The sequence below is a fragment of the Tympanuchus pallidicinctus genome, unplaced genomic scaffold (genome assembly GCF_026119805.1).
Source record: "Tympanuchus pallidicinctus isolate F22 unplaced genomic scaffold, pur_lepc_1.0 scaffold3, whole genome shotgun sequence".
Lineage (NCBI taxonomy): Eukaryota > Metazoa > Chordata > Aves > Galliformes > Phasianidae > Tympanuchus > Tympanuchus pallidicinctus.
In genome coordinates, this window is record NW_026294747.1 from 71,700,521 (window position 1) to 71,724,955 (window position 24,435).

Genomic DNA, 24,435 nt, shown 5'->3' on the forward strand with positions numbered 1-24,435 from the left:
GTCCAAGATGCATGTTCTTTTCAAGTATGAGTCTTGGCAATCATCAAAGAATGTCATTCGTGTTTGTGGAAGAATTCAGAATTTTGAGACAGCAGCAAGAGTACACTATGACCTTTTCTCACACTTTTTTTTGGTATCACTTTATGTCAAACTCTATTTTACCAATAAAACTCTAGCAGCTTTAATCAAAACTCAGCAGATTCACACTGACAGACAGAAAATGATGTTTCTGGTATTTTAACTTCCATAATTGAGAACCTAAAAATTAAAGTTTATTTGCAACAACCCAGTTTCCTCACTTTCTCATTTAAACTTGATAATGACCTCACTAGGTAACTCACATTATTAGTTGCAGAAGCAAAGAATAACTAAATTAAGACATTTTCCATACCAAAACATCATTAAAAAGTAAAAGTAAATACACAGCCATGTCTTTTTAATGAGAAAACTTCAGAATGTCACAATGCCTTGAAACTAAAAATAAACGTATATGAAAAAAATCGTAATTGGTGATGGATCCCATACAGTCAAATTACGGTTCTAAATCCAATCACTAAATTGCCATATGTTCTACAGTTCCCTAACATGACTCTCCAGAAATAACTGTGCTTTCAATTGCCCAGCTGGGCATTTAAAATGTTCTATAAAGATCTGATTCCCTCTATTTGGTGGAAAAAGACATCACATCATCATCATCCTTGCAATTTCATCCAATTCATTTTTGAGACCAAATATTGAAACACAATGATGTACGCAGTCATAAAACTCTGAAAATGCAAGTAATTGAAAAGTAGCATTGAAGATATTTATAGGAAGCACTAATGGAACTGAGAGCAAAATCACACATCTCCAGGTTCGCCTCCTATTTTACTCATTTTAAAACAAACATCTGTAATGCATGTAACATACACTCATACTATTAGGCAAGATTAACTGGCCAGCCTAAAACTGGGATCAGTATTCATTCTTTGACATTAATGTCGTTTTCTATTGGAGAATTAAAAAGGTGGTAAACAGAAATAACAGATGCACACAACTGTCCTCACGTTTCTTGAACGAGGTGGAGCCCAGCCTGGTCACTGTTACTGAAGGAGAGAAAAAGCCTTCAAACCCAGCAGTAAACAGTACTGCCTGTAGTACTCTGAGGTCTGCAGAGGAATGTGCATCTCCCATGAGCTGCATATAGAGTGCAGCTAAGCTGGGCCAGTTGAAAAGGACCTCTGCTACAAATTAAGTATCTCTAAAGCCTCTAATAACATTCTTTTACTCTTTTGTTTTCTTTAAACCAGAAACTCATTCTTGCTTCATTAAATAAAACATGCAAAAATGATACTTTATCAGCACTTAAAGACAAAAACAATCCAGAGAGAGGAAACAAGGCCTTCCTCCTTCCTTCCAAATAAACAGAAAAGAAAATTATCCTCAAATACTACAATTTTCATCACATAGTTTAACAATATTAGTTCAAAAATATTCTCTATGTACTTGCTAAAAACATGACTGGAGAGTACAATAAGAGCCAGGAACATCTGGCTGGATTAATTAAATCCCGGTTTTTCATAAGGAGAATATAATGTTACGTACTTCAATTTTCAAATTTCCCAATATCAAATCCCTTCAGTCACAGTTTGAACTCTGCAATATATTTCAAAACACTCTTCTCTGAACTTGGCAAAAGTAATTCAGATCACGTACTATATGAATTTAGATATCATCATATATAAGCTGAGTCTATAGAGTATTTGCCGATGCAAAACGTAACTTCTCTGAAACTGCTAAGCATACTGAAGTTCTCTGGTGACTTAGACTTGGCCTACTTGCACAAAACTCACAGTCACATAAAGACAAAGCAGAAAACTCGGACCATTCTCTTCAGGTCTAGCTAATTAAATTGTATTGTTTTCACAGAACAGAACAGCAGAGAGCAAATATTCAATTCTCTTGTCACATAACACTGTATTGTTTTCATGTTGTTACGGATAACATTACTATTCACATTTTTATTTGTTATCCAATTAATCCACTAGTGTAAGTGCAAGGAGATACTGCAGATGAGGCATTTCTCAGTTTTAGCAAGGAGGGGAATACTCTGCATCAGGGCAGAAGCACTGGTTTTCTCCCTAAGTCAGGTCACAGAGTTCAGTTCAGCTGTTCACTGCGATAAATCCTTTTCTTACAAGACAAAAATCAGCAACAGAAGTAATTATTAAACTAATATTATTCTTAAGTTATTATTTTATAAATAAATTATGTGCATATTTAATTGTTTCAACCTGAGATTTTAATTTTTCACCTACCAATATGGGAAACCTCTTGGCAGCCCTGGAGGCTGTGTGAAAATTAAATCTTTTGTTTAATTATAAATTGGCTTTGCTGTAACAGCAAGACTTTAATTGAAATATTTTAATTAAGTGCTTAAAGCAATATGATGCTGACTTTTTTTTGCTGGAGAGTAGCTTATCAATAGAGTACCACATTTACCCTGCTCCTGTGCTGCATACAGACTGCTACACAACAGCTCTAACTGCTCCTTCTACCTGGCTCATGGCATACAAGATGACAACAAGTGCATCCAACTAAACTTCTTAGTCTACGCTAATAATTTGAGTAGTCTAGGTAGTAAAAAAAAATGGAGGTTAGGACGGCTTAAAAATAATTAGAATGAAACAGAATAGCTGTAGCATCTACTTCAGAATGTATTGTGATCTCCACAGATATACTTCCTACCTTCTGGCAGCTCTCCCCCAAGGAACAAGTGGCAGACGGGGGTATCATATTGCCCTCTAACGCATGACCAGACTATGGCAAAACACAGGCTTCAGAAGTGAGTGCTGCTCCTTCCTTCTCCAGTCAGGACATCAAAATTGATAACATTTGGAGGATTCCTAAATAGAGCTATCAACACTATTCAGATATCAGAAATGCTACGGGGAAGAAGGGGTTGATTGTTTTCTGGACAACTAATTTATATATTTGAACATTTCAGAAACAGTATGATCTGTCCCTAGGGCCCTTTCTAATGACAATAATAAATAAAGGAATGGGATCTAAAAGAACAGAGGAAACAGAACAAGAACAAAATTTCATACTTGCAAAATTCTCTAACTTTCTGGAAAGAGGGGTCAGGCAGGTACTACTATCTTGAAAACATGGGTAATAATAGCAGAACAGTAATGTTGATCACCTACACCAAATTACCTGCCAACATCTTGCATGGCCACTTTGAGAATCAGATTATAAAACAACATACCTGGTATCAGTGTTGGGTAAAAAACACAAGCCAGCTGAAGTTTGAATTGCTAACAACTACAGGAATTGCAGTATGACAAAAGTTAAAAACATTTGTATTGAATTGTAGATCACAGCAAAAGCTGTAACTCACAAGGAAGCCACATGAGAAACAGAAGAGGCAAGGAACTACTTGCAAATGAAAGGTATTCAAACACGCGCATGGGTAAAGATTTGTGGCTGAGAATTTTCCATGTATTGCAAAGACAGGAAGATGCTGTTATTTTTTAAAAAAAGCCTTCTTCCTTTCTACTAAAGAGTGCCCTCATTGATCAAGTAACCTAAGATCAAATAACAGATAACTACAGCAAGGTTTCACTGTATTTGACAGTAGAATAATTAAATTATACAAGAACATAGTGATTCACAGAACACATCTTGCCTCCAGCAGAAAATGCTCAGGGGGAAAAAGAAGGACAAGTACTTTGTGCAATTATGTAAAAGAGACAGACAAACTGTCATTTCAGAAAACAAATAATGGCTAGGTCAACTAACGAGGTAGAGTAATACTTCAAAATGTAAGGGTGGAGCACTGTGGGGTGTTTCTTGCCCTGTTTCCCTCAGATTCCTGTTTCTCCTCTTTTTGACTGTCTAAAGGAGAAAATCCTGACAACTAAATTTCATGCTCCTGGCTTCCAAGATTAACAGAGAAAAGGAGTAGGTCTTGCTTTCAAAATCCACATTCTCCAATTTCCCATTATACTATCCAAAGTGCACAAAAAGCTGTTAGAAGACTACACACTGCAGTATTTCTGACTCAAGGACGTGGCCAAAATTGTGCCTGAAAGCTGAAGAGATTTGACAGGATATAAATTTCAGGAAAATGAAGAAATTCTCAGCTGGTGGAAATCACTTCAGCTCCTTTAATCCACATAGCTATGCTGATCCACACCAGCTGAAAATCTGAGCCTTTTTTGTATTGCGCTATTTTTAAGTAGCTACACTTTAGCCCTGAGCACAATTGTTCCATTCTATGATGCAGTCCTGAAAGACAAGTACAGTGAAAGCAAAAAAGGAGCCATCACTAATGTTTCAGTCACTGACCAAATCCTTCGTCTGTTCACCAATTCTTACTAGTGCTATTAGATTACCTACAGCTGTTCCCTGACTCTCTGTTGGGAATTACAGCAATACACAACAAACCCCCCAAAGTGGAAGGATTTCTGCTTTTAACATTCCCTTCTGTCCGGACTGCTTTTGCCACCTGTGCTTTCCATTAGTCACTCTGGTGGCCCGTAATGCTATAGCTCTGTGAAGGCAAGATGAAGTCCCAGCTTTTGTGTCATGTTATCCAACCTTTTCTTTGATCAGTTACCCTCCCCAAGAAAATAAACTGCAGTATCTCTTCCCATCAAGAAATTCCTTTGGTCTCCATGGTGAGAAAAATCCCCCTGGCAACACCTACATCTATTAAATCATGCAAAGGAAGCTTTGGGAACAAAACTGAGTCTGTTAGATAGCTGATGTCACCTCAGAGACACTCACCAGGGTGACAATGGCACATTCAGCAGTCAGTTGAGCAGCACTGAACAACGTCCGAACGAAGCGGTAAATCTGTTTCTGCTCTGGATCATGTTTGTCATAATCTGGTGGCACTTCGGATTTCTAAGGAAGAAATACTTCCAAGTAAGTGATGGAAACAAAACGAAGCAGAGAGAGAGGCAGTTCACACGAAAAGGGAAAAGAGAGCAATGAACTCACCGAAAGGGGATGAAGGTTTTCGTCAAAAATATCTAAGAGCATTCTTCCATCTGTATCCCTAAAAAGTATTAAAACCAAAGTAGTGTTATTATCAGAACACAAAAACACGCAGCTCTCACAGATGCAAGTGTATCATTAAAGCTCCAATGCTACCTATGCTGTGAGGTACTTAGAAATGCTGCAGAAATGTGACTTTGGACACACTCCATCATAAAGCTCACATGTAATATGAAATCCACATTATAAAGTAACTAAGAATTTTCAACACCCAAAATATAAAAAGCCTTTGCACTCTCTATTGTAGGCTTTTTTCACAGCACAAGGATGTGCTACGATAAACTTCTAACATAATGAAATTAACTCAGCTTCCTCTTCCTTTCTTGACTTCATCCTGTTGATCCTCACCAGATCTCTTCTTTTAATTAATTTCTCCTCCTCCTTTATTGCCAAGCCCACAAACATTAGCAAATATGCGACACTATTTTTACACTCAGACCTTCTTTAATAAATGTACTTCAATTTCCTTTCTTTAGAAGACCTTATGCTATTAATGATTTTTGAAAGCAGAAAGCATACAAAAAATACTTAAAAAAAAAAATAAAATCAAAATAACACTTGTGTTCATTGACTTAATTCACAATTTCTCTCAGATCTGTGTTGTTCAAGGTCAACATGAAAGTGGATGTAACTTCCCATCTAGCATCCAGAAAGCAATTTAAAATTTCTGCTGTGTGTAACCTCAGCAGGAATGCTAACAATCTCAAAAGCGAGTGGTGTGACAGTGCCAGTTAGAAACTGGACACTTTCCGGACAGATGCATGTGACTTTCTTAACACAATACCATCTTTTTTTATTGCATCCTCTGGTCACAGAAGTCTTCAGAGAGAAATCCCTGAATATGTTTTTTGTCTTTATCACCAGCACATAAATCACAGAGCACACAAACATGAGTATTACAAACACATTCATGTCTACAAAATGTACTCATTGGTGGATAACAGACTTGAAGTTCAGCATCTGAACACCATTATCATTTCTACTCTGAAGCCTGCTCACGCTGAAAATCAGCACTGTTCTTTTAAAAAGGAGTAGTTAACTTTAAACCAGCAAGCAGACTGAGATAACTAGTTCAAAATTCCTAATCAGCAAGGATGTTAGGGCAGACCCTTTTACCCCTATGTGAAAGTGCAAGTCCCCTAATGCAGCAGCAGTCCCTCTGGAATCAATGCTGTGCTATAGCATGCTATGGCTCTTCACTGTGAGAAGACAGAAAGAAAAAAACATATTTCGTTTTTTCACGTGCAGGTGCTGCATGCTGAGAAGGTACCTTGGATTGTCATAACAAAAACCTATCACACCAAAAAGTGGTTTTGCACCTTATTCACCTGAACAAATTCATTTTACCTTTCAAAAAGGAATTATCTACTAACTAACTAACTGATCTAAACTTTTTTTTACTGCTAGTTTGCTGGATCCTATTTTGCTTATTTACTTATTTATTTAGCAAATTCTTCCAAAAGCAAGCTATGTATAGCCCCCACCAGCTGGAGGGTAGTGTGAAAAAAGCTGGAAAAAGTCAATCAGTGTAACAGTGATAGGAGACAATGGGAAAAGCAGGAATGCTAACTAGAATGTCACAATCAAAATGTGGGGAAGATATGACACACACGTATAGTTTCTCTGAAAATTTGCATCTGGGCTTGGTGACAGTTTACAATACTAAAAAAAATTGTTTTCTGCTTAGCATACAGGAGAAACAGATAATTGTTATCTGAAAACAATTTGTCTCTGGCAAAGCAGGTGCTCAGTTTGTTTTCTGTCACAATGAACTTTAAGCCTACTCTAGGGCTGCAGTGGTTTCATGCTCCCCAGACATAACGAACTCAAATCTACCACATACGTCAACAACTTCCTTTGGCCTATAATGGCAGGAAACAGAACATATGTTTTGCTGTTTCAGCAGCATACACAAACGAGTGCTGTTATCATCCTGTTATCACCTTGTTCGCTCCATTCCTAAATGAGAGATGACAGAACAGTTGTTTTACAATCTTCATTTCAGTCATTAATTGACGTACAAGCACCTGCTGCAGGGCCACTGTGTCACTGCTTACAAAATATCCCATCACTGCACCTAGGACCTTCAGGTGAGAAGCAGCCTCCGGTTCCTGCTGAACAAATTCCCCTTCCCAAAAGTGAAAAGACAGACAGCAAGTTTTCAAAGAAAATAATAATCAGAACGCATCTGTTTTCATGTCACGAACATACGATCCTTTCTGTTATTCACGTCTGCCCTCTCTGCCTAACTGCTGCAGGTCAAAGTTGCATCAGGTTCTGTGATAAGACTACGAATGTGCATATTTTACTAGAGTCAGAAATCAGAAGGAAGCGGGACTGGCTTCCTTGGGCTCTGGATTTCCTCCTGACTGACAGTGAGCTCTTGCTGAAGTTTCTCACCCACATGCAGCCTCTAACGTGCCCCTTTCTGCTGAGCTTTTTACTGAGTTGGCACAGCACTTAACAGAGCACTTACAATACTGTTCCCCAAAACTTTAGAACCTGATTAACTCTGGGATCTCTGTTAGTCAGTCAAGCATAGACAAAACTGATGAGCCAGCTTTACTAACCCAGAAATATTTGAAGGAAAGGGAAAGAGGGAAGCACAGATGGATGAACAAGTAAACCAAGCATGATCATTAATGCTTAATTTCCTAGGAAATTAGATTAAAAGGAAAAAATATTTCATTTCAACTTCTGCTTTACAGATTGCCATATTTCAGTCCAAGGCTCACCGAGATCTTGGAAAGTCTTCTAAGAGCTTTCAGCAGGACCCTAAAACTTTCTTACTTTGTGCAATTCTAAAGGTTTCTTCTGAGACACCGGCTTTGTTTCAAGAAACGCAGTGTGGCCAGGGACCTGAAACACAGTCCCAAATGGCGCACCAGCTTAATTTTAAAATTAGGAGTAATTCCCTTTGCTCTAGTTGAACTTCTCACAGCCCTGAAGAAAAACTTGTAAGTCGGTTTGTTGAGATCTAAGCCAAGATCACTGAGAAGACACGCTGCAAAGCCACATACACAAAAGTCACTGGAAGTATTCATACAAATCTCTTAAAAAAATCAGAGGATATTATGATATGGTGACTCATTACATCAAGACAACATGGAATTTAGGAGACAGAACTGCAATTCAATAAGCACAGTGTTAATTCATGTACCAAGTTACCTTTTTGGAGAACCTGTTTTCTATGCGGTTTTAATAGTCAACTTGAGGAGAGATCTGAAACATGCTGCACCGGAAGAGATAAGTCAGGACCTGCTCTACTTCTGCAGCATCCTGAGTTATATTTATTGACATTGTCACACTTACTGGATAATGAATGGCTTGTATTTTAAAATATATTAAACTGATTGAAGACTTACACAGTTAATTTTACAAAGGCACAGCCCAAAAAAATAAAACTGAAAGACATTATGAAGATTTCTTCTAAACATAATTGCAACATGTATGAACAAAGAAATGGTCAGGACATATAATATCAAATACTGAATCATCAGAGGTTTTGAATGCAAACTGGACTTGCAGATTTTAATGATGCCTAGTCCTCTAACTTTTATTCCTTTAAGCAAAATTGGAGAATATGTTTCTCTTCTCTAACATGGGAGATAATAGAAAAACTACACTAAAACATTTCCAGGAAAAAACAAAGCACAGATTTTTCAGGTTTCAGAAGTTCATTTCTTTTCATTAGAAATCTTCAGTACAAGTACACATACCTGTTTTTGATGTGGTAATAAATTGCAAGAGCTACACTGTAAAGAAAAATATAGAGTTAATATTTCATATATTATTTGTGATGTTTACACGCAAAATAAAAACCTAGCAGAATGTATGACAAAAAAATGAAATGCTTTATTTCTTGTCTGTTATTAGATGCCAGAAAAAAAAGTAGTAAATAGATTTAGAATATTTGTCCAGCACACTCAAAGTGCTTCCTTTTCACTATTTACACTATTTTCAGTACCTTACAAAATACTCAGACTCCATATACCAAGTCATGCGCAACCTCTATTTAAAGCACACCTCCACTATGAAGCAAAAGATTATTATTTCCAGGGTTGAAGGAAGAGCAACCCAGCACTGGGCACTCACTTTTATTGTTTGATAAGGATGGGGCTTTGAGCAACCTGGTCCAGCAAGAGGTGTCCTTGCCAATAGAAGGGAGGATGGAACTGGATGATCTTAAAGGTTCCTTCCAAACCAAACCACTTGATGAGTCTATGATAATGTGGTAAGTCTACCTTGAAACATGTTCATTACCACTGGCTTATGTTTGGCTTTGTTATATTCACTTTATGTTTAGATGCACTAAGTTCTGGCTCCTTCTATGTAGTTACTCACATGGGAAACTGAAATACTGAGCTCCTACACTTTTAATGGCATCAAGTTACTCATTTCAGCTTGTGAATGACGACTCTCTGAATAATTTCTTGCATTATGCATTTCCCATACTCTCAATCATATACCTAAATACCTCTGCATGTATTCTGCACAAAAACAGAAAGTATCCTTATACTGACAGAAAGTTAAGTTTTTATTTATATATACAACTAATTGCATTCACATTTGAGACTGAAGAAAACTAAGACTTGGCCTCTCATAGTTATTCTTCCATTTCCAACTTGTATCTTGAGCTTTATTGTAGGGTATCTGCTTCACTAAGGATATAGTTTCAAAGAAAGTTAGCACAAAAAGCAGCCTCCCTAATTACTCTAACAAAGCAAAATCCAGCAAAAACTAATGAGGAATGGGGAGAGAATTCACTGATTCTATATGTGGATAATTTGTTTTGTCAAATTCATTGTGAATTGCTTGTCTTACACTGATGCAAAATTGCCCTCTTTCCTATTGAAAGCCTCTTAAAAAAACAACTGATTTTTTTTACATACATATATTTGAGAAATTAAAAATTACCATGTACTCAAGAAAGACACAATCCTCACTGAACACAGAAATCAGATTTATGAATGAATTTAATTTGACTGAAAACTATTTAGTCCTAAAATCTAATTTTACATGATGCTCCCAGGGACAAACTTGCAGCTCCAGTTGATTTTATGAAAGTGGACACAATAAAATACATGCCGAGCTCTGCTTGCTGCTCATTTTGTTGCTTTTGTAACAAAACGTCAAATTTAGTTTAGGAAAATATTTACTCTTCAGAAATCTATACCAGAATCTGAAGGTCTCTCAGAGCTGTAATAGATTAACTCAAACCCAGGTTTTATTTTGCTTTTCATGCACTGGTTCAGCTAGCATTCAGGGTGCCTTACCTAGCAGCTGATATAGCTTTCCATCACCATATTCTGCCAGTCCACTCATTCTGAAGACCTCCAGGTAACACAATAACATTTTAAACCCACCAATGCATAGCATGACCCCAAACAAAGCCAGCCAAAACGTATCCCTACATATGTACTCATGTGCATAGTCACTCATTGGCAGTGATGTCCAGGAGGGGCGCAGAAAATCATGCTGTACTACAAAAGCCGTAATTCTGCAGCCTCCCCGCCTTTAACTCTGCCACTCACGTGGGGAGATGAGGAAGAAAGAAACTCCTCCTCCAAAGGGCTCATATGCCAGAGTCCAGTTCCTCACCCCACACGACCTCTTCTTCAAACCTTCTGACCCCGTTCACGTCCCAGCCCTCCCCATGCCAGCAGCCAGGCCCCCCACCTCCCAGAGGCAGCTTCCTCCCTCCCTGCCCTGTCCCGCACAGCTCTGCCCTGAAATGCCACCACTTTGCCCCCAGCTCAGCACACACAACCTGGTTTTCTGCCTGCCTTTTCACAGCCCTGCTGTTGGCACTGCATCTTGGCTGCTGCAACCCTCTGCACCCTCTTCTTTCTACTAATAGCCTGAGTTCCTCTGCTGAAAGAGGCCTGAAGCTACATTTCCCTTCACTCCCCTGAAAGGCTGCACTTACAGCAATCCCTGTTCAAAGGGATTTACAGCAAAGAATTGTGAAACTCAAGAAGCAAGAAAGGGAATACCAAAGCCCCCCAGAAGATTTTTCACAATTATTTTTATGTTACTATCTACAGAAAAAACATGAGGAAATGCAAGACTACTTTAGACAAATATCTGAATAAAGTGATCCCCAGCAGCACGAGCTCCTTTGGATGTGATAGGCTAAATATATCTCTCCCATGTGAATAACTTTATAGCACAGATTTTGACTTCATTAACTTTAGCATTTGAGTACATTAGTTCTCAAGTACGTCTAGAATATATCTGCAAGCAAATATACTCCTAAACAGCAGAAAATGCCTGAATATCCATTCTCAGATTTTTACCCTTACTGTACAATATGTAAAAATTAAAACACTATTAATACAATTTTTTCTCTAAATAGACAAGTGCATTATCAAAACCTGAAATGAACATCTGCAGTGACCCCAAGGATAAGTCCACGTGGACACCACATACAAAGCTCCTCACTGCTGTACACTCAAGTGCCAGTGTCTCAGTACTGAATAAGGAAATGAATCAGGAGTCAATTAATTTTCATTTCAAACAGAAAACTGGAAGGAAAACTTAGAAAATTAGCATTTTTCTCAGGAACAGAATAAAGTCCTTCAGTTTCAGAAGTTTATTCAGGTTTTCAGAATGACATGAAATCAGGAACAAGTTTTCTTATGAGAACTTATCCAAAGCAAGTACTCGATTGAATGCTGAGCAGAAGGATTTCAGCTGCTAGAATTCAAGAACCTTTAATTGTTGCTTCCTTGTGAGTTACACAGTACTAAGAATTTGATTTTGCACGTAACTAACATCAGAGTAGTATCCTTCACTCACTCTATTCGCTGACTCTAAAGCAAGATATGACTAAACAAACTTACTGCTTCAAAAACTCAACTCTACAAAACTTGCCTAGTAATGGTTAAGAAATGCGTATACATATCCAGTATACAACGAAGGTTCAGGTAAATATACACACACGTATATCTCAAACCCACCATTTGATGGTATACTTGAGGTTTGGTTGACTGACTGTGCTGTCATCCAGGAAAATAGTGGAGCAGGAACTGTACTTTCTTCTCAGCTGTCCAGGAGGATGCTATGAAAAACACACAAAAGAACAATAGCAATTACGTAATACCAAAGCATTTCTCTGAGGAGATGTAAGAATTTTGAGCAAATAAACTCCTTCTGTCTCTCACAATGACACACACAGTAATGTGATAATGTTCTGAGGCAGTTCAGAAAGTTCAAAAATAATTACCACTGCCAAAATCACAACAATTCCTGCCTGAGTTTTGCCTAATGCTTTCTCCAAACCTCGATCTCTCCTCCTTCCCTTCTTCCCTCCTCCCCAAAACACCACAAAAATCTTCGTGCAGAATTACTCAAATCAAATACAGAGTTTTATAAAGAAAATACAAACAAGTCCTATGTTCCTCTTTTTATTACAAAAGAACAAGTAGAAGAGTGAAGATATCACATAAGAGATGAAGACTGGCTTAGAAACAGATGCAAAACAATGCTTAGAGAAAAAAAAAAAAAAGAGAATTTAAAACAACAACAGCAAACAGAATGAAAGAGGATAAAGAAGTCTTTGCAGTGGAAGTATTAAAAACTAAAAAAGTAACAGATAAAACTCACAGATTGTTATAGATAGGATGAAAAACCATAGAAACACGTATGAGAAAACCACATGCAAAAGAAAAAAAAAAAAAGATAACACCTCCTAATCGAAGAAGTTCAAGAGATTTCAATTATACTTTTGCACTGCTGTAAAAGTACATTGGAAAAAACAGCCACAAAGGGCATTTGACAACACTGATTATTTCAGAAGACTTCTTACGGACAGATCTCCTTGAGCTGTTTAGAGCACACAGCACTCCAGCAGTCTAAAGAGAATCACTTCATCATATCATATAATAGCTCTCAGAGTCATTAATGCCATTTGGTTTTATCCTTACTTATTCTACTTAAACTAGTAACTAACTTGATCAAGAGGAGCCTGTCATAGTAGTGAGGGCAAGAGAAATTAAGCACTCATCTCAGAGCACGGTAGATTTAAAATTCAGCTGGCACACCCACACAAAAATTTTAATTTGCCTTACAATTAATGTTTCCACAGTTTGAGATCCCAATGTCAATATCTCCAGTGGAATGCAGATATTTACCAGCTCAGAGTAACTCAGTACCAAAGCTACGGTGCCATTTCAGTGCATCTTGCCTTGCCTAATTCCAAAGCAGGTATTATTAAAAACGCCAGCACTCACTAACATTTTGTGCATTCATTAGATTCAGAACAGACAGAACAGACTCTCCATAAGCCCATATGCATCTGAGTCATCTTTTTTCCATTTTTCCCAACTATGAGAAAAAGAACATTCAAAGTATTCTGGCAGTTGAAAAAAATCATTTTCTGAAGCCCTTACAATTGTGGCAATGTTATGTTGAAATGATTTCAAAGCTCACCATCAAGGTGAATCTCACTGCAAAGGTGCCCAATCTGACCAGTACCTCTATAGGTTGAACCACCTTTCTTGCAAATAAAAGTTTAATGAAAAAAATGGAAGAGATTTTACCCCCTTAAAAATTCTCTGTGAGTTTGGAAAGGTACTCTGTAATACTTTGGAAGCTCACAATCCATCAGCCTTCCAAGGTTTGTGTGCTCAGCAAGGCCAACAGAAATAGAAAATTTAGAAGCACTGGAAGTGTTAATGCCAACAAATGTATTATCTGGCATTCATACATAAGGGGAAAATTATTGGAGTTCTGGTGATTTATATGATTTATAACTTTTATTCTTAACCAGTTTTGTTCACACTTCTGGATTAGAATGTTCGGCACCTTCCAAAGAGATGATAAAAACTTAAAAAACCACTGAAAACGTGACTGTTACATTGGTTGGAGAAAAAAAAAAAAAAAAAAAGAAAGAAAAGAAAAAGAGTTATGGACATAGCATCATTAAAAAAAAAAAAAATAGCTTCTACGTTTTAAGTGTAAATGCTTTTTACAGAAGTAGCTACAATTTATGATAAGTAGCCTTAGTTCATCCAAAACGAGCATGAGAAAAATCAGAAAAGAGCTCCATAGCAGCATCATTATCAGATTTAAATTTTCTTACACAAACAGAACTTCAACATTTGAGGCATGCCAGTGATTAGAAGTATATACCTGATTTCTGAAGCTACCACATCACATACCTCCCCTCAGTTCTCAGCCCACAACACGCTTTGTTAGGCTTAGAACTTCTCACATGTCAGAAAAGTCTGCGTTGCCTCATGCCTCACTTCCCAGTCGTAACCACTTGGCAGTAAGGGGCGCTTCTCCCAGTCTGAAAAATGATTCCAAGTGTAACCCTGCTATCATGGGCACACATAGACATTTTTGCCATGTAAATAACTACCTCATCGATAAAGCAACGTTCCCAACTTCTACTCTGATGACCAGATGCAACCATATGGTAATCCAGATAACAGATGTCATGTCTTTTCCAAATTAATGGAATGTGTATTCCATTTATACAAGTCATAGAGGCTGTAACAGATAAAAACCTGAAGAACTGAGACAGAGTATAAAGCCTTTCAAAAAATAACCAAAATTCTGTGTTCCTCCTCAGCTTCTGTCCCATCATTAAGGCTGACAAGTGAGAAAGAAAGGGTTGATACAGTTGCTGTGATAAACCTTCATATGGAACCATGACAGGAAATACGTGGAGCTTTGACAATGTCTGCTAATACAAATAATTACAAAAGCATCTCACTGATAGGGAGTGCTGCTATAACTTGCACTAGTGATATTTTGCCCTCAAGCTGTGATTCAGAAGATACAATGCTTTTTAACTTCAGCAGGACTTCTGACAAGGACAGCACGGTAGGTAAAAACTGCTTGGAAAGCTGAACTTTGATTACCCAAAGATCACTTCCAATTGGAAGGCTGAAGTAAGGGTGAATCCACAGAAGTCTTGCCTACTCAGTATTAAATAGTGAATAAAAGCATTCTTTATTGAATTTACAGATGATAACTTGAAGAACAAAATACGTATTAAAAAGCTATGTTATAATCCAGAACAATCCTGTCAAAGCTGGGAAGTGGTCTGCACAAAAACACAGTCCTGAGATCTATTAAGAACAGATGCAAGGCTATACACTTTAGAGAAGAACCATCTGTTTAAAATAACATTGCAAACAACTGTTGAGGCTTTCATCAGAAAGGATGTGCAGACCACATGACAACAAACATACTCTCACAAAGAAAAAGGAAAGTATCATGCGGGACTTATAAATAAAGCTACCATATGTACAAGAGGATGGAGCACCCCTCCACTCTACTCAGATGGAATATTATGTCCAGTTTTGACTACTGTATTTCAAGAAAGATGAATTGACTTGATCATGAAGGATGAATTCATGAAAGAACAGCAATACCAAACAGAAGTTTGAACCATTAGATTTAGAAGGAATAACTGTACAAATTTTCTTAAAGAACAAAGCAATGATACTTTCTCTACGCCATCTTAGAGGGAGTTAGAAAGAACATTTTTCTCCAAGACCACTGATAAAAGCATGAGAAAGAGCAGCCTTATATTGAAGTAGGAAAAAATAAGAATGGACCTGCAGTGTTGAGAGGAGGTAATGCCTAAAAAGAATAATCTTTTCTAATGGCAGCAATAGCAGAGTTCTAGTTTGAGTGACCTGAGCAACAACAGAATCTTTACAACTGTCAGCAATGGAGAAGAGGTAAAACAAAATTTGGTCGGAACAGCTTAGATGCAGAACCCTGCCCTAAGACATGAATTGAGCCTGAACAGCCTCTTGAGACAAATTCTGGACAGATCTTCTATCACTTTTTATCTTTTTTGAGGGAAAGGATTCATAGGTCTTTACTCCAGAAGCAGTTGTTGTTTTCTCCTTTCTATCAAAGAAGTTCATTAAAAAAAAACAACATAAAGATCACAGCAACAACATAATACTTATTATGTTATGGAATCCCTTTCTTACAGGAAAAAATGCATAAGGGAAAAACTGCTTTCTAACTTGCTAAGCTTTTGAATGTGCAACAGAATAAACTCTGAGAAATCAAGATCCAGCACTTCCACTACTAACAGGTATCCAGCTCTTAAAAACAGCAGCTTCATGCACAGCTAGTACTAAGGAAACATCACTTCTAAATGTTTTTCTCAGACTCATTCTGAAACCTTCCAACTTTCCAAATCATGGTTTTGTTTTGTATTTAAGATGTTTGAACAGCATGATTTACTTAAATCTTACATAAAATGCATATTATCAGTAATAGAGTGGCTTCGTTTGCCTGATGTTTGACTTTTCTTCACAAAAGGGCAGGGAGAAGAAGTCACAACCATACAAGCTGTGCCAGAATGTTCCTACATACTTGCCATGACAGAAATCACAAGGAATTCCAAACTAATTCACGCTGAATATAAATGAAAGGATGACTGCCTCTCAGGATTCATTTTAAGATCATTCCAAAATTAAATCTAAATTTGCAGAGGAAAGGGAAAGCATTAATATATATATATATATATTTAATATGGTCATTTCAGGGTATTCTCAGGTAGAAATATCTAACAGAAAGGTGCATGTCAACCAAAACCCTTACACAGAATTGCCCAGAAATGGTATAAGCAAATTCTGTCCTGGATGCTCTCTAGCAACAGTAGTGTGGCACTCTGCCCTGACGCTCAGCAGCATTTGTCACTAGGGCACAACACTCCTCTAATGAAGCTTTTCAGCTCTTATTCCAGAGCTGCCTTGAGCCAGTCAGCTTCCAGTTCAGCAGAGCAACTTCACTCTTTTTCAGTACACTTTTCCACTTCTCCATCAAAAGATAACTTACAGCTTGTGCCTTAATTGATATTGGTATTGTCTCTTGGTCTATCAAACCAGGTGCCTTTGTTTAGATGTATTAGAAGGTGCTGTGGAAACATATCACTCCCATGGAAAATTTGAGGCCATCATGCACCCATGTGCAGAGACATAACCAGCAGCTCCAAGGCAGCAAAGATTGGCCAAAACGTAACTCAGCAGAAGTGGCATATAAAGGTATACACAAGACAGATTACACCAGCAAGCAAGTCTGCTTCTGACTTGGAAAAGGGAGGTTCTGAACACAGGGATCTTCTATTGCCTCAGGACATGATTTAGTAATGACAAAATCTTTCATAGAAGCAACACAATTTTACAAGTCAACAAAGAGTGTCCAAAACCAATCTAGCCATGCACTGCTCTGCAAAACTCTACATTTACTTTTATCTTGCATATCTTTTCGCTACAACACAACTATCTACATTTAGTGGCTAGAGCAGAGTATATTTACCTGAACAAAAGTCAAGCACACCAATGTATGCTTACACTTCTCTGCCAAAATCTACTATAAAAAATAAAATAAAATCCAGGCCAACCACTCTTACATAATATCTATTGTATCTAACCAGTCTATGGCAGGATTCAGCCTTGTTCTCAGCTGATTAGTCTCAGTGACGTTTTGATAATGTTCAAAACTCATGCCTTTGGCTACATCTCTATTTGTAGCTTTTTCAAACTGTCAAAGCTTGTCCTTATTCACGTCAAACACAGAAAGCTGCATTAGGTTCCACTGAGCTCGAGGAGGGCTCACCAATCGCTATTAAATTCTTCTGTTAGTGCACGCAGATCTCACTAAAACACAGGTAAAACACCTGAAGAGATTAAATATTTCTCTGAACACTAAAAGTAGCTCAAAGGCTTATATTTACATACTGCTGGTGTTGTGCAATTTGACCAGAGGGACTTCACCAGGCTCCCAGTGAAGCAACTATTACATAGTCATCTTGCAAAAGAATTTTCCCCTGTGCTCTCGCTCCACCTCCCCCTACAGATATGTCACTTAATAGAACTTGCTGCCTTGAGGCTGACAGGAGAAGTTAAAAAGCCTTCACCTTAGTGGACAGATAAGAAAACAGCTGAAAGATATTAGGGGGGGGGGGGAAGCAAGAAACATTTCAATTCAGCTAAGACAGACAGAACCTGAGGATTCTAACTTATTGGAAGCCTGAGAAAGCATCCTGAGCAGCGTTTGTCAGGAAGGGCATTGGTACAGTGAACCTGCTAGATGGACCAGACAGCCTGTAAGAGTGCCTCTAGCCCTGTTGATCTGTGATCTTGCAATGGAGACGAGCAAAGACTAGATTAAGCAATCGGTAGAAAAGCTGCAAGAGTACCTGAGAAGCCTCTAATCTACCTTCCAGTTTATCTTGTTCTCTTTGAGTAAGGAATGTTAATTAAAATATCTTCAAAAATTTGGCCAGCAATAATAAACTTTTTCAATAGTCAGCCTCAGGCAGTCCACATAATGAAACTTCATCTCTTATTTTATGTTGTGCTTTGCATGGATTAAAGTACCTTTCGAGACTGCATTCCCATTTCAGTATGTATCATATTTACTTTCCTAATCACTAGCTGAAAGTATTTGATTACCAGTCGTATGCATGGTAGTCTCACAGTAGGGAAGCAGAACAGCCTTTTGATCCACTCTGACAGGTAAATGTGGGGGCTACACAGGAGCAAATAAACAGACATCATTTCAAGCATGCAGAGAGGTTCACAGAAAGTGCTCATGCCATGGAACTTACACCACAGGGCCCCTCTGTTCTCCGCAAGCCCCACCAGCAGGTCTGCCTGTGGGAAGATGCTTCCCTGGCTGGGAATCACAGAGGATTGCTCACAGGGATGGGTTTCTGCCATGACTGATACCCAGGAACTTCTGCTCAAGCTGCCAAAAAACTCTGGTCTATACACAGCTGTCCCTGTATTTTCACTGTGTATTACTGTTCATAAATACCATTTAGATTATAAAAGCATACACTGTCAAGGAGAAGAAAGTTCTTTGGGAAAAAAAAAATAATCACTTTCATTTTGTCTGAATGGGAAGATTTCTACCAAATCTTTACCTTTTCCTGCCATGCTCCTTTCCCCTGCAAAATAAAACCATGCAGTACAAAAAAACCTAGCTTCTGGAAGTAACAATAAAACATCCATCTTTCTCCACTCCCCCTCTGAAAGCACAATGCATATCTTCCTGTTTGCTTTCCTTGTCCAGGCATGGATACCGATGCAATCTCTTCTTACTAAGAAAGGAAACGCCTCAGTCTGCATCTCCATCCCTCTCAGCAGCCTGACTAAGCAGATTGGAGAGAAAAAAAAAAAAAAAAAAAAAAGTGAAGACTCACTGAAGAAGCATTATATTAAAGGTATAACAAAGTACAACAGCTGCCAGTTCAATGGGAAAGGAATATGCTGCAACTGCTCAGAAATTAAAATAGGCTAGAAGAAAGCAAGCACGTCAGATAGGCTGTCGGTGGGTAACTCCCGCACTTTCACCCCCTAAGAAGACATGTTCTGCAGTTGTGCAAATGCTTCAACACCATCCTAAAGCTGTCATCTCCCCAGGCTCTGGGGAAAACAGAGAAATGACAGCTTCCCCATGGCACCTGTCAGCCCTGCGTTCACTCCTTCCCCACCCAAAAAGAGCAGCTGCTAGCTTCTTCCATCACACCTACTGACAAGGTGAAGCTGAGGCTTGGAAACCACCAGCCTGTGGCAAAGCACAGTAAATCTAAGCAGGAGCCCACTGTTCATTTGGGGATAAAAGGGAACTATCCAGCCAATGAAAATATGCTACAAACAAGAGCAGGCAAGAAAGGAAAATGGCTTGATCACAGTGAAAAAGTGCATTTTTTAAACAAAACAAAACAAAACAAAACAAAAAAAAAAAAAAAGGGAAAACAAGAGCAAAGTTGACACTGAAGATTTCTTGAAGCTTCCAGAGGATTATTCCAGAAAAATGTCACTGTTGCATACAACCACAGAGTCAATTTTAACTTATTTTCTATTTCTCCCAGTTAACATTTTGAAACTGTATGTGTGTAAGCTACCATTCTCACCTGCTACTACACAGACTGAGGCAGGCAGTTAAAAAAGAAAAAGCACAATATTTATTGATACTTCTCTTGTTGCCCATATTGTTTGAGAGATATTCAACTTTCCCTGCAAAACAAGATACTGCACAACAGGATAAAAAAATTAAAATGTTTTTAAAATATTCCTGGTTATTTGACACAAAAAGAAAATAAATATATGCAGACTTAGAAAAGGAAAAGAAAAGATGATACTATGGAAAGAAAAACAACACAAAAGAGAAGAGTGTTAATTTACAATGAGGAGCTCTTATAGAAAGAAAACAACACTCCAAAACGTTTCTCCTTCAGCTTGCTTCCTTAAGAGCAGAAGTGGGGACACTTCATCAAAGGAAACAGATGAGCAGCAACAGCTCCTGTTAGAAACGCCCTTAACACACATAGAAAAAGGATGAAAAAGAAACAGTCAACCAATAAAGCATACTGTAAATTCACTTGAAATGTAAGCACCCCCCATGATTTTTCATATACATTTGCTAAATCTGTTTCCTCAGATTTCTTCAACCAAGGTAGTCTAGGGAAACTAGAGTGGCTCCCGGCATCCTACAAACACAGCAGGGCTCCTGGCTGCCTACAGAAAACCACAGCAACCACTTAGAAAATAATCACCAGTTTGCACATCAGCTTTAGCAGATTAAATACTTCAGAGGTGCTGAATGAATACTTACAGGTATGCTGTAGTCAACCATATTTCACTTAAATTGTTATCACCTTAAATATCACAGGTCACACTTGAAAATAATGGCTTATCTTTGGATATTGCCTAGCAACGTCACTAACTTGTAAGGACACATATACCAAACTATAGGAAGGACTTCAGCTTCGTAAGGCTGATGTTTTTTATCAGCTTTATAATTCAGAAGAGGTACTTTGTAAGCACAGAGAAATCAGATTTTAGTAGTAAAACAGATTGAGAAAAGTTTATATCGCTGCAAGCTTAGCTAATGCTTTAAATAATACTTTTAAAAGGAAAATAGGAAAAGGTATATTTCCTAGGGCATCAAGTGCATGAGGTACAGCTACGTACAGTCCCCCACTAGGCAATTCCTTAGTGACATGATCATCCCTTTCCCTTCCTGCAACAAACCCAGCACTGTTTAAAAACACTTTGTATCAATTCCCAACAGCCTGCTCATAGCGGAATTCTAGAGTTATGTCTGCTCAATTTGCCACAGAAATCCATCCTCAGTCTAACTACTGCAGAACACACCTTCTGTATGGCATGGAAAATTTGTGGGACACATCAGAATCTCAGCCACATGGTGAGGTGGCTTGTCACAGACACTCTGCCAATACCTTGACTTGCAGTGGCTGCTTTTTTTTGCATTGAAGACTCAAACATTCAAATTGGAGGCTAAAAAGCCTGCTGGAAATGACTGAACATACGTTATTATGTCTATAGCACATTAACTCTACTATTTCATAACAATGCAATTATAATATGAACTACTCTCACATGCACTGTAAACAGTAGAAATGTTTTAGAGAGGAATAGGATTAGGAAGCACAGACAGTATCTGCTGATCCGGTGCAGCCAACTCTGCAGACTGTATAAACTTCACAGTAATTCATTACTTTCTTGAAATCTTGGCAAACTGTGAAAACCTCAGCTTGCTTTTAAAGCAAGGCCATAGTTTCAGAAACACTAAATCAGACAAACCTGTTCTGGACAGACATGAAGCTATCCCGCTTGGTCACCCCATTCAGCTGCTCATTTCAGCCTCTTTGCCATCCTCCCTTTGTGTGGGTGTAAGGACTGATGTAAATCACACTGAAGAACAAATACATTTTTGCTTGTAGCTATGCTTAATCTACTTGTACTCATACCATAAACCAGGTTAGCCACAGCTGCACAAGCATCAGCACCAAAGAGGAGAGAAGGAGAGCCATAAATCAAATCCCACTCTTTCAGCAGCTGTACCATTTTAAAAATGGCTTGTGAAATTAAGGATTATAATTCCAGATAGAAAAAAAAATTAGTGAACTTCTCCCCATTTCACCCTAAAAACAAAAATCATTTGAGAAACAATCCCTCTTCCGTTTCACTGAGGCATGACTCCAGATACTTCAGCACAAGGCTTAACATTTGGACCACTGGTTCCAGGTGCTTTGGTAGTGCAAACGGTGCTAAGAGGGGAAAGACACCAATCCTGTACCCGAAGCTGGCTGTGGGAGATTTGCTCTCAGCTCCACCGGGAATTCAGTTCAAACAGAGGAGAACTGAACTGAAAAATGCCCAGGGTACATAAGCGTGCCAAAACCCCATGTTCACACTGAGCACATACCACATAACAAATACACATTTACATTGCATCAGCAATGGTTGGGCACTTCAAGACTTCTGTGTAAAAAATGGAATGCCACAGACTCTCTGACAACAGCGAGCTTACATATAAACGCAGTTTAAAGTTTTGTGACTTTTGTTTTGGCTTAATTTTGAAAATGGTACCCGTGTCTGCAGCTCTTCATCCCAGCTAGCAACTGCCTGCATACGCTTGTTGCAAGCATGGCACTATCCTCAAAACAACAGATCCATTCCACTAGCTCAGTAACTATGACCTGCGCTTCTGGATCCTGATGCACTGCAGACTTTGAAGCATCAGCATCTTCTCACCAATATGGAAATCATATGTGAAAACTCTTATTCACTGTATAATATAGACAACAAGGAGAAAGCTGCATAGCGAGGCATTTTCACTTACGTGGTTTATATAGAGACTCTTGCGTTTTTCTCTCACTGCAAAAACACAAAATATGATAGAAATATTACATGACTATTTTTCCTGATTAAGCTTCTTACATACCATTTATAATAAAAAGAACAGGAGGCTATCTACGTATGACATTGTCATTGCTCTTACACTAACCATGTATACTTACATATCAAATACAGAATAAACATGTATTTGTATGCTTAAAGGCATTTACGCTCACTAGTGTGGTGATGGATTGAAATTCTCATCCATTTGGGTATTCACTAGGCATTGGTACACATGGGAAGGTTAACAGCAGAAAGCTATGGTCCAAGTCAGCCATCCTTCACCAGAGATCTCTGCAGGTACTCTGCGTCACCAATAGCTTTGTGCAAGGTACCCTGGTGCATAGTGACCTACGCTATCTCGCAGTCATGAAAGCACCTAAACAGCTACCCCATGGAGTTAGCAAATTCTCACTGAAGCTTACTGTGCACTAACTCCCATCAAAGTGCTTTGAAAACGTATATGCATCATCCCACTGCCTTATCTAGTGGTAAGCTGCAAGTCTGAAGCCATTACTCAGGTCAGATATAACAATGAAAGTTGGTGAGTAGAACTAGTCATCACAAGCAGGGGTTGCAAGTTGGGGGGTTGCAAGACCAGAGTGAGCAGCCCAAATACTCAGTAAACAGCAGCAACGAGGGAGACATGTATAGTCCTCAATGTCAGGCAAATTTTTATTACAGTTGATGAAATACAGTATATTTAAATTTTTCAGCACTTCCCCAATTAACTCACCCCATAGAGCCTGTGGAGTTCCCTTCCCATGAAAATACCAAAGCATTTAGGATACAAGTCTGGAGGCAACTAATACATAAATCAAACCGCAGGATTAAAGTAATAATGGTTTCATGCTGTAGATGATTAAATGCACTTCAGTGCACTATGATTTGAAAGCTATGCGACCCAATGCACTTAGCAAAATAAGAGTGTTTGCAATGGTGGGATAGATAGCCTGTCCATTCCCTGTTGGATGAGAAGCCATTACTTGTGATTCATTTATTTTTCAAAAGCAAGCAATCTAACATAAACAAGGCTGTACGTGTGGATACTGTGAAATATTGCTTAATGCAGACATAAAACAAAAATAAAGTAAGAAAATACTTTAAAAAATCCTTACATAATTTTCCTCCCAGGGAGCAGAAAGGAGAATCACACATGACAGATGTTAGCCATGTCACTTAGTACATGCTCAGATCCACAGTTATGGACATTGTATAGAAGACAGAATAAAACAGGAACAGCAGGAGAGTTCAGGTTGTCGAGCAAATAGTTAAACTGCTTGAAATCCTGCTAAAACACTGCACTGCACTTAAGTTCCATACACTGCATTTACAACCAGCAAAAGACATAAGCAATCTAAAGGGAAACACAAACTGATAGTAGGTACTTCTAAGAATAAAGAATTTGTCAGGCATTGCATATTGCAATATACAGGCAGTAAGCAATTCTGATAAGTTGCATGTAAACCTAATAGAATACATAAAATTAACAGCTTTAACTGTGACATTTCAAACACAGTTAAATATTTAACCGACAACAGTCACAATTACTCCTCAAACAGAATTGTTATGGACAAAATCCAACAAACACAGTCTGCACATAAACTCCAAATCTCATTTTTGAACACCTTTTTTCTCTGTCTCAGACTTTATCTTCTGTATTTTCCCTTGTACATATTACACCACTCCATTCCCT

General features: G+C 38.2%; 1 protein-coding gene across 1 annotated transcript in view; it reads right to left on the reverse strand.

Annotated features, from left to right (window-relative positions):
• Positions 1–24,435, reverse strand: part of CCNY (cyclin Y) — a 112,407-nt gene that overhangs the window by 16,396 nt on the left and 71,576 nt on the right. The window contains exons 3-7 of the mRNA XM_052692920.1: positions 22,684–22,718; positions 12,009–12,109; positions 8,766–8,801; positions 4,990–5,047; positions 4,774–4,893 (exon numbers count right to left, since the gene is read on the reverse strand). Coding sequence (XP_052548880.1) covers positions 4,774–4,893; positions 4,990–5,047; positions 8,766–8,801; positions 12,009–12,109; positions 22,684–22,718 — 350 coding nt within the window. The remainder of the gene's footprint in view (positions 1–4,773; positions 4,894–4,989; positions 5,048–8,765; positions 8,802–12,008; positions 12,110–22,683; positions 22,719–24,435) is intronic.